The 19,407-nt window shown below is 37.8% G+C and overlaps 2 protein-coding genes across 2 annotated transcripts; one reads left to right on the top strand and one right to left on the bottom strand.

Moving 5' to 3' along the window:
- Window positions 1–1,038: 1,038 nt before the first annotated feature.
- Window positions 1,039–10,162, bottom strand: LOC149007989 (pentatricopeptide repeat-containing protein At4g33170-like). Its single transcript, XM_089166097.1, is given in 7 exon segments — window positions 1,039–1,712; window positions 1,838–2,069; window positions 2,788–4,123; window positions 4,209–4,270; window positions 6,613–7,056; window positions 7,058–9,922; window positions 9,924–10,162. Coding segments are annotated over 3 exon segments (3,000 nt in total). The 5' UTR covers window positions 10,044–10,162; the 3' UTR covers window positions 1,039–1,712; window positions 1,838–2,069; window positions 2,788–4,123; window positions 4,209–4,270; window positions 6,613–7,041.
- Window positions 10,163–12,297: 2,135 nt separating this feature from the next.
- GLY1 (NAD-dependent glycerol-3-phosphate dehydrogenase family protein) lies at window positions 12,298–17,078 on the top strand. Its single transcript, XM_089167354.1, is given in 10 exon segments — window positions 12,298–12,718; window positions 13,612–13,748; window positions 14,509–14,614; window positions 14,772–14,973; window positions 15,113–15,200; window positions 15,403–15,550; window positions 16,508–16,657; window positions 16,731–16,793; window positions 16,795–16,885; window positions 16,999–17,078. Coding segments are annotated over 10 exon segments (1,425 nt in total). The 5' UTR covers window positions 12,298–12,358.
- Window positions 17,079–19,407: the final 2,329 nt, after the last annotated feature.

Below are 19,407 nucleotides of genomic sequence, written 5' to 3'. Positions count from 1 at the left end.
TTTTCAGTTTTCAATCGGTTTGAAAATTTTCAAGTTCTTGACCAGTCTTCTCAATATAATCCAAAGAACCCATCAATTTCCGATATGATTTTGTTCTTAGCTACGACTGTACATTATAAGTTTCATGGAATTTCTGAGGGATTTACTACGGGCTAATTAGCTTCTCTTGTAGAGAACTTATACATATCCACCAACCATGCACTAAAGAGGTCAGAGAACTTATATTAGTGATTAGCAATCCAGCTCTGCAAAAGAGGAACAAGAGATAAAGAGGCTTGTGAAAGATTCATGCTCATTTTCAAAGGAATTGTGGCCGCCAATCCATATATTTGTCCTCTTCTTTTGAGTTTTAACGCATTTGAGTTCTCATCTGCTCATTGAGTATCTACTCTTCTATAACGACATGAAAATCAGAAGGGGAGAGAAAAGAACATCTACATGACAGTGAAGGTGATGAACTGGTACCACTGTTCGGATTTAAGAATGAACAAAATCAACCTTCTTCTTGAGTTCGGGTGTTGCACAGCAGTAGTGTGGAGTAGGAGGTCAATGAGTTTATAACAAGAGAGCAAAATGCAAGAAAGAAGCCAATGTGGAATTAAGAGTACCATATTTACACTAAGAAAAGAAAAACATCTGTTTCCTACAATATTTCACATTTACAAGGAAATCTCATTTGAAGATTTGAAAGCTCTCACAACATCAAGCTTTAGCGGGATTCAATCATCATCAGAAAGGATTTTGTGAAATTATGAAATCTTACAAGCATGTACCAGCAAAAAAAAAGAAGAAAAAGAAGCAGATGCAATATTACTTTCGGTTCAAGCACACAAAGGCAACAGCTCCTTTACAGCACCAGCCGGGGATTCTCTCACTTGGAAGGCAAGAGGCAGAGGAACCAAAGATCTGAAAGCCCTCATGGAAGGAATCATGCCTGCATCCAACGCCTCCCCTGATCTCATTCTCTCTCCAGATAAGTTATGTCTGCCTTCCAAAATACTATATTTCCCTTAAGTGTATCTCACTTACCCTGAAAATTCCACAACAAAATTTGTCTTGAGTTATGCCATCTTGGAAATATATCAAAAGCAAAACAGATTTACAAGACCAGTCAAGCCATTATCCCAGTTCAACTATACAGTTATGCAGCATTAATCAAGTTAGCATTTATTTCTACAGAGGACAACAGCAGAGTTAGAACTTGCATTTCCATCATATGAGACAATCTGAAAAGCTGTAATTCTAAAGAGTTCCTCAATAACATCACATCCGCCAGAAGGACTAGAAAAGATTACCTTTAACTTCTATTAACCTCAGAAGGAGTTCATTTCAAGACAATAAGTTCATCTCTTCACCAACAGCTCGGTAGCTGTCCCATATGGTTTTTAGAGAAGCATGTACAGCGGTTAAGTTTTGGTAAATCCTGCAACATGAAATTGTCAAAGGTGTCTTACTATTGCATTAGAAAACAGAGCAAACAAACAAAGTATAAAATGGGCATTTCTTGGATGGAATTTTAAGCACTAATAGAGTTACAGATTACCAACCGGTATGGGAAGGTACTCAGTATTCAAAAAAGTATGGGAACCCTACTCACACTTTCAGGTGGCTTGGTTCCTCTTCTTTGCAGCATTCGAAGTTGGGGGGTTTCCAATAATTAATGGCACAGATCTCATACAAACGAGACTTTGCTGACCCAGTGCATAGAACGCCTGCATGAATGGATAGCAACAACTTGGTTGGAACTAATTTTATATAAAAGATTCTTCTCTCTGTTTTAAGTGCATTTTGACTCGCAAACTGATCTTCAGAAACCAGAAAAAGTACTAAATGGTACCCGTAGATTGAGAATTTTTCTTTGAACCGCTCTATTTTCTCGTGTTTTGCCATTTTCCCACATTTTGCTAAGATGCTTTCTAGCTGGTGAAGCATCTTGTATCTTTAAGGCCTCGAGATCAATGCAATCAGGAAGAACCACATTAACAGGAGATTCAGCATAACCAATAAGTTTGGCTTCCTGTTTGCCTCCAAAATTTCTCTGTCCTGTTTTTTTCCTGATACCCTAGTGCCTGTAAAGAAAAACATAACTAGCTCTCGATAACTAATACAACAAGAATAGCAAAAATCTAGAATTCATTCAAGGTCATCAATATAGAAAACCCAAAGGCTTCACACTATAACATGTGCTCAATAAGATTCAATTCCTAACTAATACCAAGCGACAGGAAACAATAAAACAGATTTGGCCAAAGAGATGCAGCAATTGAGATGCATGGACATCTCAAAGAACACTAACCACAATAAAATAAAAATTTAGATTTTCCGATGAAACGGTAGAACCCCTCAGTATTCACAAAGTATTCATCTGCAAAATTCTAATGAAGAACAGTGGGTGTATACCTAGTATGCCTGCAGGTACTGTTATAGACAGAAAAACCAGAATTGTAGTTTCAAGAAAAATACTAAAAAGTTCAACTCACTGCATCCCATCAAAGTAGGCTCTAGTATGGTCCCATTCAAAGCCCCAGATAAAGAAGTAATGCTTAATACCCAGTTCTCTAAAGTGTCCTCATATCCCTTGAAAGCCTAAAAGTATAATCAAATTTAGATTATCAGTAAGAAAGCTACTCAAAGCCATCATGGTTTTCTCTTCTTCTTCTCCCTCAATCAAAGGAAAATGAAGAAAATGAAGAAAATGAAGAATACTCAGAGCAGTCAAGAATCAAAACTGAAGGAGTTATTCACAACTTACTTGAGTCAAATAATGATAAGCATTTGCTTACTCACCCCAAGTAAGTCGTCCTTGCATTAGGAGCTCTATGTTAGCCTTGAGCGAAGATATCTTTTCATCCTGCGCAGATATCTTTTCAGCCTGACTAGTTATCTCTTCAGCCTGCGCAAATGTTGTTGCATCTAATGTGTGTATCTTAGCCCGCAATTGTGCATTCTCTTTAACATATGACTTGTTGAGCTCTTTTGCTGTCCCATGTACTTGTGTTGGAGTTATTCCAACTCTACACATTCATACTCGACCATGGACATCTTCACCTACACAATCTCTAAAAACTTCCTCTTGCACGGCAGGGTCCCCTCGCATTTCTTCAGGCAGTTTGTTGAGTTTTTTTTCCATATTGGCCTACATTTGAAACACAAAAATCAGTTAAAAGATATATTAGTTGAAGCTATAAAATGGTAGTACCTCATTTATGATTTTATAACTTACAATGATCACGTTAGCAATCTCGTCTGTAAGGTCACGGGAATCTTGAACATTTCCATACGAGTGGGAGGTTCTTTATTTGGGTGCCCCTGACGCTAAACAATTAAGAAATAATAAAATATTATAACATGTGAACTTCCATAAACAACATTTATATTTTCAAATAACATCATATACCTTCTCCTCTCGAATTACAACAAAAGAAGTCTTTCCTGTGTCATGTAATGATTTTAAGTTTTTCCTATTATCAATATTGCGGGCCGACATAGCCTAAAATATTTTCAAACACACAGAATTAGATTAGAAATATTATTACCAACATAATTTACTGTTTTGTCACAAGATAAGCTAAATTCTAGGCATCATACCTAACTAGCCTCTTGGATCCATGTCTCGAGGAGTATATTCCATTGTTCTAATGGAACACACTTATCTAGATGGGCTAACCTCTCCTCATGTGTTTCGTACTTGTTGAACACATTTACCTTTAGCCCATTGCTTAAAATCCTTCCATTTCTCATTCAGCTTAATCTCCACCATCTCTTACAATCATCAGGGAGATTGAACTTTTCCCACAAATATAAATGATAACAATTAGTCTAACTCTAGGCAATATATGAATACAAACATCTAAATATAGGTAAAAAATATGATACGAGAAATATATCTTATCTATATCTTATTCACTGCGTCATCTTTCACAGATTGTGGGATTTTCCTCCAATCATAATAAGATACAAGAAGTAAGTGTGCATCCCTTGCTTTAACTCCAACCCAAGTCATTAACTTCGAAGTTGTTTTGCTGTAAGGTTGACCATTATCATCAATTTTGACATCAATTTTCGCCCACGAGTTCTTCAATTGCCTTCCCTTGAGCCGACCCTCTCCTAGATTTTTTGCCACCTTAAAGTATTCAATTCTAGTGAGATACACATATTAACTATTAGTTAAACCAATATATATTTGTAAAAGATGTTTAATCTCTTACCTGTAGACCCTAAACTCAAAGATGGAGTAGAGAACCCATTGTCACTCATATTTGGCAACAACCTGCTTGAAGTAGCAAAGTGTGAATCAACCAAATGAGAGAAAACTATTAAGATGAAATAATTTAGTCTAATACAAGGTTAATCAACATGAAAATTAAATAAATAAACAAAACACATAGAAAGAAAAGACAACTCTCAATTATTAAATTCAACCAAACACTTCACTATTACTTGAGATCATAATGAGGAAATACAACTATAAAAATATATATAAAGATTGCTGTCCCAGCCAGATGTTTCCACCTTATAGTTTTACTGCTTCTTTAAGATTAAGGTTATGATTAAGATTAATGATCTGGTTTTTCTAATTCCATCTATTGACTTAATAATTATCCTCGCTTAAAAGAGTCTTGAGAGTGCAGAAAAGAAATGATTATCGGTTTTAGGAAGGCTAATGGATTTCCATTCATCTCTCCACCACGCAATCATGTTTGTGTGCCTTCTACCCCAACAAGGAAGAGAAAGAAACACCCTTCTCTATCTCAAGAGTGCTTTCTTCTTTCTGGCAAAAATCTCAGACTCAAGATTAGGAAAACTAAACCATGCTTGAGCACAAACTAATATTTTTCTGTGATATATTTCTGATAAAGAACTGAATTTACAAAAGAAGTATTTCTAATTGTGTAGACAATGTAAAAGACCCAAACTTACAATGCTAGTGAAGGTCACCAATCAATCTTATTGTTTGAAACAGAAGTATGCAATACCTGATTGGAGGAACCACAAAACCAGTGACCTCACTCACACAAACACTTCAACAGAGGAACACATGTAAACACAACTATGGTTATATTAGGAAAGAGTAAAATACCACACAAGAAAGCAGCCAACAGCATTACACAACAGGTACAGAAAACAACGACTACAGGGTAAGTTCCGAAAATGCTAGCAATAATGGAGTCACTAATGGTTGCTTGGCGATTTGGTGTTTTACAGGAGTTTGAAAACATGGAGAAAATAGCAACTCCTAGATGTGGACATGAATATCACTCCAGTTGCATAAGCAAGTGGGTGCGAGTAATGTATGCCCTATCTGCAAAACTTCTGCTCTGCCTGAGGAATCATGAAGAATTGGAGGGTGGAAGAAATCCTCTGTTACTGCTAATATTTCCCTGTTTATAAAACTGGTATTTTACTGTGTATACCTTATGCATAGTTGAAAAAGATATCAATTTTAGAGACCTCTGCGTATGTCTTTTTATCCCCCTCTGTTAATATGACTAACCCCACCAGCAAGCAGGTTGGACCTGGAAACCAAATCCTTGTTCATGCTGCAGGTGGTGGAGTTAAGTTGGATTCCTGTTGAAAATGATAATATAGTAATAACAAAAAAAAAGAAAGTTGACAGTGAATGGAAGGCATCTAATTCAGAGTTTGTTTCACGAGGAGTAGAAAGACTGAACAAAAAGTTCAGTAGCACCCCCTATTTTATGTCCTCTGAAAAATAATGAAGGGAAGGAAAATATTTTCCCCTCCTTATTTTAATCCCAGGCATTTTATGCCATAATAAATGGAGACTTAATTCAGATTATTTTATCTTTTGCCAGTTAAATAGTGTGTCTCAGAATCTCTAATTTGATATGACAAGTGGTGGTAACTGACTATAAACAATTCTCCCAGATAATCCTGCTAGTAGAGCATCAACCTAATCATCTAACATACTACAACACTGCTACTCAGGTTGATGCATTACTAGCCATATCAGCAGTATTCCTGTTGGCTGAAATACTAATAACATCAATAATTTTTTTTTTTTAATTACATCATCCATTTTACTAAGCATGGCCAATTGAAAAGTTATTCCCTATCTGTCCGGAATAATCTCATGTTCTAATAACCAGACAAACAGTGGAAGTACATGTACTAAATGACATTAAGTATAACCTACAAATTAAGAAAATGACAGTACTACTGTCTGTGCCTCAGTTAAAAAAATGACCAGACAACCATGGTAGGTTTTTCACTGAGTCTTCCACATCATAGACATAGTGGCTTCCATCCATTTATAGAAAAAGTGAATCACAGCACTGAATACAAATAATGTCCAGCAAAGACAATTTAAAGTCCTATCAGGCTATCACTTATCAGCACATGAGTTTGAAAACCTTCCAAGCTTTACAGCAGGACATCTCGCTAGGAATTTATTCACTAAGTTTTTATTCATTATACATACTTTTGCAGTAAAATTTAGAAAGAAGAAAAAGAGGAACACAAGCAAATTGCCTCTCCGGCAACAGGTTAAAGCAGACCATCTCAGTGGTAGTAGTATAAATATCAGAATCAATCAAAAGCAGACCTAAGCTTGAATACGAAGAAGAAGAAGAAGAAAGACGAAGGACTAACCGCTGCAATCACCGATGGAAGACAAGCACCACGATCTAAGCTTGGTTTTCTTCTCAGATCTCAAGTCGTTCCAGTCACCGACGACCGAGAAATCTCAGATCTGCGATTTGGGGGTTTTCTCAGCTTCGCGCGAGACTATGTGAAAGGCGCGTAAAATGAATACTTATACTACGGTTGAAGGACCGTAACAAACGGTAGGACATCAATAGTTACCACGGAAAATAGATACCTTGGCATATAGTGAAATAAGTGGGCTTTGTTAAGGGTACCGTATTCATATGACTATTTAACACGGTAACAAAATCCCGTAGAATATAGTTTAACTGTTGTTGCCCCAACCGTCTTGTGTGTATCATATACACCATTTGCCGTGGTGGTTGAAGAAAAATAAAAATGACAATTGATTTTGAAGAGGAACAACTCTAATATTTACCAATAATCCCCAGCAGGAGCATGTTCCATCCTTAAAACAATGGAAACGATTAGCATCTCTCAACACAATTTCCCGTTCAGCAACCTTGGAAATGTATTTGATTGCATTATGGCAGTCACCACATACACGGAGGTTTTTTATAACTCGAATTGTTGTAGATGGAGGAGTACTTATAAGTCCATAAGCAATTGCCAGCTTCTCACTGTGGTAATAAAGAGAGCTCTCTTTTTCCTCATCTTCCACATCAAACAGCACAAAATCTGTATCAGGGATATATCCTTCTTCTCTGATTTTCCTTATCAAATCATCCAGCTTCTCATATATTCTATCTTTTTGAGGATGTGATTTGTCATCCACAACAAACAAATGTATACTGTTCTTCACATCTATCCAACTATATCCTGGATCTTTCTTCACATTCCTTATCTTCATCATTTCCCTAGCATCAGATACGTCATCCCATCTGTTTGCCGCAGCATAGATGTTAGACAAAAGAACATATGCTGAAGAGTCAAGAGGCTCTAAAGCCAAAAGTCTACTTGCCACCTGCTTTCCGGTTTCTGAGTCACCTTGAACCCTGCAAGCACCAAGTAGGGCTCGATACATTGATGCAGAAGCCTCAAAAGGCATTGATTCAATCACCCTCTTTGCCTCATCGACAAGCCCTGCCCGGCCAAGAACATCGACTAGGCAAGAATAATGCTCAAGCTCTGGTTCAATACAATAACTTTTGGACATTGATTCGAAGTGTTCATAAGCTTGAGAAACTAATCCTGAATGACTGCAAGCTGAAAGCACTCCAATAAATGAGATACGGTCAGGTTTGATGCCAGATAAGCTCATCTTTTCAAAAAGATTCAAAGCCTCTTCACCATTTCCATGCTGAGCTAAACCCACAACCATAGCATTCCATGAGGCAATGTTCCTTACATCCATCCTCTCAAATAACCGGAATGCATCGTTTATGCTTCCACATTTTGCATACATGTCCACCATTGAGGTGCCAACAAATGGATCCCTAGCACAGTCCAACTTAATCACATTTGTGTGGATTTGCCTACCTTGTTCCAATGCTGTCAAGCAAGAACATGCTTTGATAAGAGTTGCAAAAGTAAATTCATCTGGTGGGATTCCAGATTTCCTCATCCCATGGTAAAGCCATAGAGCATGATCATCATCCCCATTATCCACACATCCTGATATCATGGCTGTCCATGCAACATCATCAGGCTTAGAGATACCATCAAAAATCACTGATGCATCCCTTGTCTCACCACATTTAATATACATGTCAAGAACCCCAGAACTAACACACAAATCTGAATCAAAACCAACTTTTACTGAATGGGCATGAATTTGTCTTCCTTGTTCCAATGACACCATGGAACTACAGGCCTTGACCGCTGTTGCTAACATGAACTGATTTGGTTTTTGATCATGCTTTTGAAATAAAGAGAAAAGACTTAATGCCTTGAGACCATCTTGGTTTGCTACATAACCAGCCATCAATGCATTGCAGGCGGCCACATCACAGTCATATCCTTTACTAAAGAGCACCTCTGCCTCTTCCATACATCCACACTTAGCATATGAGTCAATAAGTGCAGTAAAGACAAAATCATCTTCTACATTTCCAGTTTTAACTGCATGAACATGAACTTGTTTACCAAGTTTAGCACCATCATGGACTACAGAACAAGCCCGAAGAACACTTGCCAGAGTAAATTGATCAGGTCTTAGGCCATCACGAAGTAGACCCAGGAAAAGCATCAGCGATTCCTCCTCCAACCCACTCAGCACGCAATTAGATATCATTGAGTTCCATGAAACTAAGTCCAACTTTTCCATTTCATCGAAGATTGTTCTTGAATAATCCAAGTAACCCATCTTAGCATACATGTTGATAAGACTGTTTGCAACATAAATTTCTGACCCAAATCCCGTTTTCACAACCATGCCATGGATCAGTTGCCCCATCTGCAAGTAATTGAAACCTGCAATTGCACTAAGAACTACAACAAATGTCACATTGTCGCATTCAATGTTTGATCTCTTAAGCTCAAGAAAACATTCAATAGCTGCCCAATATTCACCAGCCTGCGTATATTGTGAAATGGTTTTGTTCCACACAATAACATCAGACCTATCATCAAACAAACACATCTTAATCGCATAAGCTTGAACTTGCTCCACATTCCTTTTGACTTCCATGGAATCAACTTCCGAAGCCCCACCTAGAACACAACGAACACTTACTTCATCAGGTCGTAATCCACTCCGGTGAAATTCAGAGAAGAGCATAAATGCTTCTGCTTCAAGACCCGATTGCACACACGCCTTAAGCATGACATTCCACAACACCACATCTCTTTCGGGCATTCCATCAAACAAAAGACGAGCATCTCTAGCTCGGCCAAACTTTGAATAAATGTTAACAAGAGCTCCCGAAACAAACACATCCCACTCCAATCCAGTTTTCACTGCAAAACTGTGAATCACTTCGGAAGCACTAGTAACACCCGATTGTAAGCAAAGCTTAAGAACTGGTGCTAAGGTAAGCCGATTGGGCAGCACAACAGACTTGCGCATAAGGCGAAAAAGTTGCAAGCCATCTTCAACTTTACCACCATCGGTTTCAGCGGAGAGCGCATACCCAGCAAGGATAGAGTTCCAAGTGATTAAGTCTCGCTCAGGACATTGATCGAACAGGTAGCGAGCGTAATATAGAGACCCGCATTTCGAATACATATTGATGAGGTTGTTGGTGAGGAAACAATCGCCAATCTGGCCAGATGTTATGATGCGCGAGTGTACGCATTTGCCGAGGCCTAAGTCTTTCTTGGTAATGGATGTTCTGAGGATTGGAAACCATGGAGAGGCAAGCAGAAGAAGACGACTGCGACTCGCTCACAGAAGTGAAATGGAATCGAATAAAGAGACGACGGAGAGAGATGCAGGTGAAGGGGACCCTGATTCGTAGATGGGTTTGTAATAACATTTCGAGAGACCATGTTTTCCCATGCAGAAATATCAGAGCTTTCGCCCCAGTTTGTGTTCTTCCCACCTTTAACACGCTTGCCTCCCAAGAGGGGTAGAATTCTTAAGGGCATCTTGAAGAAGGCAATCTCAGCTCTCTGTTTCGCAACATGATGATCGAACGAGCTCTGTTTATATTGTAATGTTACAGCAGCTGCCACTCTGTATCTCTCTCTCGTTCCCTTTTAGTTTCCGCTTTGCTCCTTGATCTTCATGATACGTAAAACCACTAAGAAGTACTCTGTTTTTGTTCTGTCTTGGGATATTAAATTATTCTCCGGTTATAAAAGATTCATCCAATGCACGATGATCTGTTGCTGCGGAACTGGGCGGTTACTGGAGACCAACTCAGAACTCCAAATCTCCGTAGAGGGACCAAACTTTTAAAGTTCACAAGTGGATTTTTGAAGATTCTTTGAACAAATAATAACTTATATTAAACTCTTCAACTAATGCTAAGGAAAGAAGATTAATGTTTACAAAATAAGGCGGGGATTGTCACCCGACACGATTAAGCTGAAATTTCTTTGAGCCATGGACTAAGAAATCAGCAAAAGAGTTACAAGATCTATGAATTTTGAAGAAACTAACATGAAAAAGGATTTCACCTTTTTTCAATTCTTATAGTGAACCTTTGAATTTCGTTTCGTCTTGCCCAAAAAGAGAATTTCACTTTGTCACCACCAAAGAGAAAAAAGAGTTAGACGTGGGCAAACCATAGTGGTCTAAAAGCCGCCTCCGAATCACAAGGAGATCAATAATTTGGTTTGGTTACCTTTGCCTTGCCGAGGAATTAGGGGTGTAAACGGTATTAACGTCATATCCGCATCCTATTATATTCGGACAGATTCGGATAATATCCTATCGATTTTCGGACGAATTTAGTTGGATTTGAATGATAATTGGATAACTATTTTCTTAAATAGATTTTTCTAAATAGGCATGAATACATATTGAATACAAGTTTTTAACTACTAGATTACATCTTTACCATTTTATTTGTGAGGGTTAGACTTGAAATTTAAGAATTTAACAACTTTAGTAAAAAAAAATCTATAAAAATACTCACATATCAAAAGTAAAAATTTTATAAAATAAAAAAAAAAATCAAAATAAGTAATTTAATCGGATAATTTTATGGCATGGATAATCATCAATAAGAAAAGGGGAGATCATATCTCACATTAATAATTGAACGCATCATAGGTAAAAATTTTATAAAATAAAAGGGAGGATCTTGCACCCTCGTAGGAATATGGTTTACTCATGAAGATGTCCCTCATCTAGTTCAATCAGTCCTTGTTTGTAATATATCATTATTGTGCATTTATGAAATTGTTCCTCCTCTTAATATGGCTGATCCTGTTTGTATTCATTAGTTATAATCCAGTCTTCACCAAAAGAAAGTTAGTTTTTTTTTTTGGTCAAGATGATTAGACCATAATTGTCTAACTTAGATAATCGAGATAATCAGGCTATCAATGGTCGGTTTTTAGTCAATCAGTTGAACCAGGTCTGGCAACCAGGATCGTTCCAATAGTTGAACATTGCGCGTTTAGATTATGGGTTATAAAATTGCCTCCTTTAATAAAACTCTAATCCAATTCTCTAGTTTAATTGCATAATTGCAAGCTTCCTATATTTCAAATCCCCAACCACCCCCTAGACAGGGTAATCTTAATAATCACCGTATATACACAAATGTGACTTGTGATGCACCTTCATCAAAAGGGAGGATGTGGTTGTAGTATTGTATAGTGGACTCCAAAATTTCCTGATGGCCAAATCTGCTGCAAGCAGATCTGTTGTAAGCTTTTGTTTTTCTTTAGAAAAAGCAATACAGGATGCTCTAAAGTTCACTTTGTCTCTTAGGATGTAGCGGATCTGTTTTCACAATGACTACCAAACAAGTGGTTCTTGTTTCTCAAGAGAGAACCTACAATATGGACTAGCTTTGTGAGGGTCTTTTTCAATAAATTTTAATTTCCAATCGTTCCTTTGAACATTTTCAGATTTTGCATGAAAATAGACAGTTTAACTGCTCAGCAGATTTTCTAGCGGGATGACCGATTCTAAACGATTCAATTCCAAGTCGAATCGGAATCCACGGTACCGATCCAGGGCCCCGCGATTCCGAGTTTGAAAACCCTTGCGTAAACTATCAGAAGGAACAAGAAGAATCTTTTGTGTCGCGCGCGCGGGTAATAACGGATAAATAGACTTCTAAAAACCCAGCGTAGAAATGCGTGTTTGGATTCTCTCTCCTGATTCGATTTCATGGCGGCTCAGGTTGAATGCTGGTTTCTGAATCCTCTCTGCTTCTCAAATTCTCCGAAATCTCATTCTTGTCAGACAATTAAAATACAGAGCTTCCGTTCTGGACCAAATGCTTCTCTGTTTCTATCTCCATCCAAATCCTGCCATTGTTCTTTCTTGGAAACCCCTTCACCTCTCGGTGAAAATCCTAGTTCTATTCCTGCAACTGAAAATCCTAGCTCTACGGACAGTTCCAACATTATAACTGATAGCCGTGGAGATCGTCGTAAAGCGGTGAGACTTGCTTGGGAGAAGCTGCTACGGTGGTCGAGGATTGGGCAATCGAAGGTCAAGACTGATGTTCTTGAGCGTACCAAAAAGGTCTAATTCTTGATGTTTTCTTGTTTTCTTTTATCGGATTTGTATGTTTCTTGTTGTCTATAGAAATACGATTGGTGGTGAAGCGATTCCTGTAAATTACATTTGCTTCATTAGTTTAATCTGCTTGAGCTCAATTATGTTGTTGCTGTGTGCATTATAGTTTTGCGGGATTTTCGGATTTCACTTCATTATAGGTTTTAGTCTCTGGAACTATGGATATCAGCAGTCTTTGTTTCGTTGTTTCTTTCTTCGTTTTTATTAATCGACTCTTGTCTACTTATTCTTCTTCTTTTCTCTTACTTACATTCATCCCTCATCCTTTCTTTAATTCCTTACCCCTTCTCTACTCTCTACTATGAAAAACGATAGTAATTGACAATTTGGAAGATTTTCTGGTACTGAGAGGGAAATGAAGCTGTTTCATTGCAACCTTAACAGAAAAGTAAAAAACCAGCCCTACCATCCCAAAAAAGAAAAAGAAAAAGAAAAGAATAAGGTGTGAAAAAGTGGGCACAAGTTCTAAAAACCTTCACAAATTGTAGTGAGAAAACAATAAACAAAGAAAAGAAGTGACCCAATCAGGAAATCAGTGGTGAAAATACATTTATAAAGATTCTCTGTTAGCATTGTAAATTGTGGAGGCACTGATCACCTAGTGTGTTTCTTAGGTGGGTAGTGTTACACTAATGTGAATGGTTAAGGTCATATGTAATCTAACTACTTCAAATCTTTGACATTCTTTTCTGTGTTGGGGTTCAGAATCAACATTAAGGCTCTTAGACAACACGATGTTCATCCACTAACTAATGTTGATGATAATGCCATTTCTGCACACAGTGGTACCACACATATTCTGTCATATATGTTGTACTCAATATTTTTGTGACATCTAGGTTGTGGTACTTGGTGGTGGATCTTTTGGCACAGCTATGGCTGCCCATCTTGCAGGCAGGAAGGCTGAACTAGAGGTTAAAATGTTTGTACGTGATCCTCATGTATGCCGGTCTATTAATGAGAACCACCTTAATTGGTAAATTCTCTTATATCATTGCTTATACTATTTTTCTTCCCGTTTCTGTCTTTAGTGTCACATTTTTCTCTAGTGAGATTCTTATATCCAGTTTTTTCTCAGCTTTTTTCTCCCTGAGATCCTTTTTTTCCCAGGTTAAAGATTCATAAAAGGAAACTCTGCAGCTAAATTTATATTTTAAAGAGAGGATATACTTAAAATTAATCCTATAAATGATTTTACCTGGAAAGGAAAGAAATTTCCCCTATATTGGCCAGGTAAAATTTTCTCCTCAAAAACCTATCAAGAGAAAGCCCTCATGATGATCCACCACATTTGGAGCATGTGGAGGTTTTCTTTGGGAGGCCGACCATTAGATAGGTCACACTCCATGTGGACTAATTATGGTCATATTTGGGGTTCCCATCAGGAGTTCACAACCATCTGATCAACATTAAGTGAGCTTTCTCTGTTACACTTTTATCTGTTGAACTAAAACTACCTGTGTAGAATTTTAACTAGTTTTGGGTTATTTACATTTTCACATGGACAACTGGTCATGAAATTTGAGCACCAAAGGAACTGCCACATGGCAGAAATTTGGGCATCAATAGTGGATTCTCATGACGAGCTGTTTCAGGAGGACAGACTTAGTGCAAGTGTCAGATCAAAGTCCCCTAAGTTTACACTTGGATAATGAATTCTTTGTCTGCACCACTTTCAACAAATCATCTCAAGAATGTTAATATCTTATTGGTACTTTATGTTTATATATTCTCAGCAAGTATTTCCCAGAACACAAGCTACCAGAAAATCTTGTTGCAACTACTGATGCAAGTGCTGCTTTACTAGATGCTGACTTTTGCCTACATGCGGTCCCTGTGCAGGTCAATTAAGTTCTCCTTTGTTCCACCATATATGCCTTCGATCTCAAGGCCTAAATGTGGTTAAGCCGTTGAGTTAAATGCTCTTATAATTCTTACTAGTTTGTTTGAACATAAACCTATCGGACCATTTGCCTTTACCTAGTCTATTTTTTTACAGTTCAGTTCACACTTTCTTGAGGGCATTGCGCGACATGTTGATCCTAACTTACCATTCATATCCCTTAGTAAAGGCCTAGAGCTTCATACATTGAGGATGATGTCTCAAATTATTCCACAAGCACTAAGAAACCCTCGTCAACCTTTTGTAGCATTATCAGGGCCTTCATTTGCATTGGAACTGATGAACAAATTACCAACAGGTATGACATACCAACCGATGAGCGTCATGTATGAGAGCCATTCTACTTTTGTTTTCTCTACTGTACCTAATTGTTCATAACTCTGGGGCTTTATGGATAGTTTCATGTTCTTACCTTTTCTTTTTCCCCTCTTCTGCAGCGATGGTAGTGGCATCAAAAGACAAAAACTTGGCAAATGCTTCTCAGCAGCTATTGGCTTCCCAGTATCTAAGAATCAGCACATCAAGGTAGCATCTACAAGTCCCAAAGATCTATTAGATGAGTTTGTTTGTTGACAAAGTTGACAGTTGTTTTCATACTTGTCCTCTATATTAATCTTATTCCCAAGTCTATGTTGGACCTTTGCTTTTGTGGACATTATTAGAGAGCTAAGAAGTATTTGAATGAATTTAACCTTGCAAGTTCAGCTTGTAACATTTGATATTCCAGTGATGTTATAGGAGTAGAAATTGCAGGAGCTCTAAAGAATGTGCTTGCAATAGCAGCAGGGATTGTAGATGGCATGAATCTTGGGAATAATTCCATGGCAGCTCTTGTTTCACAAGGTTGCTCAGAGATACGGTGGTTAGCAACAAAGGTAATAAAATTTTCCTCATAGCCGCCCTGGGAAGGGGGGAGGAGGTTGGGTTGGTGAGGGTAGCTATTTCATTAACATATATAACAAAAAGTCTTTTCCCAACTGAATGGGATTAGTTACATGGGTCCTTGCCTTCCAAATCAGCTCAATTTTTGGCCGTACTAGATACAAAACCTAAGCTATGCATGTTTTTTCTCACCACCTCTGTTAAGGTTATCTTAGGTCTGCCTCTAGTTCTTTTGATTCCTTCAAGCTGGATTAAATCACTTCTCAGTATTGGGGCATTTAAAGGCCTCCGTTGTGTGTGGCCATGCCACCTTATATATATATATATGGTTGAGTCCATTTTGTATGTACATGATTTGGAGCATTAGTTCTAAATTTTAAGTTTTGGCTAATAACTATATGCAAGAAGATGAAGCTTGGAATCTTTGTGGATGATCTGATAAGGCTTCAGGCGAAATCATCCAAATTACCGACTCTTCATCTGTAGTCTAGTCTAGTCTAGTCAATCATTTTGGTTCTCTACTTTCCACTAGAAAACATAAAGTTGGTCTGGCCATTATTGGGGTTTGGATTCCCATTAAATTTCGGAAACTTTCTAGTTGCATTCCAGTATTAGTGGTTACTAGAGGAAATCTTTGATGAAAAGAAAATGTTTGATCTGGATAAAATAGAAAAGAGTAACAAGAACTTTAGAAGAAATGGACAGAAGCCATGATTGTTAAAGAGTTCGTGGCAATGAACTGGATGTCTACCATTCTCTGTTCTGGAATCCTTTGTTAAATTTGGGTGACATGTTGGTTAGTAATGTGTTTGAGCAAAGAATGGTGTTTGTCCATGTCCCAATGTTGCACATTCTTAGTCTTCATTAGTTTATTCTTTATTGAATTTGCATCAATGTGTCTGATTATTGGTCTAGTTATCTTACAATTCTATTTTGTTTTGACTATGAAGATGGGTGCCAAATCGACAACAATAACTGGCTTATCGGGAACTGGTGATATAATGCTTACTTGTTTTGTCAATCTTTCAAGAAATAGAACTGTTGGGGTCCGCCTTGGTTCTGGGGAGAAGCTTAATGATATATTAAGTTCTATGAATCAGGTGCTCAAGAAGCTTCTTTAAACTGGTTTTAATCCTTGTTAGTTATGTGGCTGCTAATGGACATTTGATTTAGGTGGCTGAAGGTGTATCTACAGCTGGAGCAGTTGTTGCCTTGGCACAGAAATATAATGTGAAGAATGCCAGTACTCACTGCAGTTGCTCGCATCATAGATAATGAATTGACCCCAAAGAAAGCTGTTCTTGAGTTGATGAACCTCCCCCAGGTCATAATACATTGCATAACATGACAATTGCATCATACAGAAAGAAAGAAAACGATTATGCATTGGATTACTCCCCTTTTTGGTTTGGTTGATTTTTAGTAATATGATACTTCGGTTGTAGAAGAACTCTGCAGACGTCCTCTCTTTCACTGTTATGCACTTATGCACTCCCTTGATATTTGGCATTTTGTTTTTAATATTGTAGGTTGAAGAAGTATGAGATCTACAATACCTGAACAAGTTCCCAGTGGATTATTGGATCTTTGTTTTACCAAAATAAGAGGAAAAATCTGGACACTGGCAGCACTGGCAGCAAACTTTTGATGATGCCTCCAGGCTCCAGTGAATCAATCCTTTTGCAGAGCAGATCAATTTTTTGGGGGTGATATGCATAAACCTCCCTGACTTCAACTTTGTAATGGGAATATTTTTGTAAGTCACAGATTGTATCTTAGATCTCAACAGAAGAAAATTGATAGAAAATAGAAACTGCATTGAAAGTTGTGTATTTTCTTTTGAAAACCATGAATTCAATTGAGCATGGTTCTTTCACAATAAAGGCTCTACCAAATGTGTAAACCCATCCTGCAAACTCTTCAAAATTAAAGATTAACCCCTGGAACAAAGGCAGCATCAAAGAAGCAATTACTTTACAAACCCCAGACTTCCCAGCTTTGCTTCTATTTTGCGCATCTTTATGAGAAACACAATAATTTCTTCATCTGATGTCGAAATCACAATTTGAAAAATGCTTCAAAAAGAAAATTTCAGGAACTAACTTTTTCTAGTTCAAGTTAAATCTTGAAAACAATTGTATGACAGCAATGACCTGTGAGATCCATCATACAATAGAATCTTTACTTCATCCGAACCTCTCAAAGCTTCTCATAAGTCATAAGCATAGAACTTTTTTTCGGCGAGAAATTCGCTGGTTTCGCTAGAGGGCGAAATAAAAATGAGGTCGAAACCAATATTACAATATTTTGGCGGAAAATCATCGTAACTAAGATTTTCAGGCGGAACTACCAAATGTCGCCGGAAAATCGTCAACTTTCCGGCCAACTTCGTAATTTTTTTTTGTACTGCTCTTTGAGTCTGAGGTGGGTAGCAGACTAGCAGCCGCTGCTATTTCTGCCAGAGAAGAAGAAGAAGAAAGAGAGAAAGAGAAAGAGAACGATCTGCTCTTTGAGTCTGAGGTGGGTAGCAGCCGTTGGCCCGCTGCTATTTTTGCCGGAGAAGAAGAAGAAAGAGAGAAAGAGAAAGAGACCGATCTGAGTAGAGGCTAACACCGAACGAACTGAACAAGCTTCTCGCCGCCCGGCGAACCGAGCTAAACCATTGAAACATCGTTCCTTGGTCATAAGCAATCAAAACCATTAGATATTGCTAACCACCCTCAAACAACATGTTTATCACCCTCACACAACATAGCAAATTCCAAAAATTTCCGAGACTATATTGAGCCGCCTAGGCCTCTTCAAAGCTTTTATTTTTTTGGAAGGTTCAGTAAAATAATTCTCCCAACTACAGAGATTAGACAACTTTTGTAGCTTTATTTTTCATGGTAGGGAGTAGGGTTGATCAATCATGGCTGGCATGTGAAGGATCGACCAATCTAAAGACTGAATAAGCTTAGGATTCTGTAGGATCAAGCGCTTGCCATAATATTTCTTTATATGGTGCCACTAATATTTCCTTATAAGACAACCAAAAGTTCACATGGGTTTAAACAAGGGTCAGCATTCTTTTGGAGGACGTGGCTTCATCTGAGCTGTTCGCAGCACTGAAGCAAGACCCGTCCTCACGACAACCAGGTTTCTATTTCGAGGGTCCGCGTAAGTAGGATTTGTTATATGGTGTGAATACTATTTCTTTTATTACGTGCAGCAGTATTCTTCAATTGGAATGTAATTTTTAAAATTTTAAAATTTTCAAACTTTAAATATGAAAATAAAATTTTTTTTATTTACATACATACCCCTGCTATTTAGTTTACAACCATTTTATTTAGTTATGCTTATGTGGCCTAATCCTCACCATTGGCAGCAACAGCGGCTGCTGCTTCCACAAATAAACTTCCCTTCAATTATGATTTATTTTTACTTTGGTGAATCTAGTCCGGGTGGTTGGGGAGGGAGCACTGTGTTACAAATAATCGAGATCTTGATCTGGAGCAAGACCAAGATTTCGATTTCAACCATTTAATACACAACCCCAAGCAGTTTTAGTAGTTGGAATAATTATTATCTCTAGTCCCGCCAGGCCGCCATATTCAAAAGTGGATTTATTTTACTTTTGATGTTAGCGAAAAATTTAGAAAGGCATTTGAGCGAGTGCTAGGCCTATTTCATTTTTTTTTTGTTGGGGGTTGGGGGGAGAGGAAGGGGAGCATGGCCCCCTCACCCAATGTAGCTTTGGCCATGCTAGGTATTAAATCCCGTTCTCCATAGGATGCTTAAGTTTACTTCAGGATTCAGTTTTATTTAAGTATTATTTTGAATATGCTTTTAGTACAATGGTGACAAC

The sequence above is a fragment of the Hakea prostrata genome, chromosome 8, assembly GCF_041222555.1.
Source record: "Hakea prostrata isolate BN-2017 chromosome 8, UWA_Hpros_2, whole genome shotgun sequence".
Taxonomy (NCBI): Eukaryota; Viridiplantae; Streptophyta; class Magnoliopsida; order Proteales; family Proteaceae; genus Hakea; species Hakea prostrata.
The sequence above is the reverse complement of the archived record's forward strand: the minus strand, read 5'-3'. Positions and strand labels throughout refer to the sequence as shown.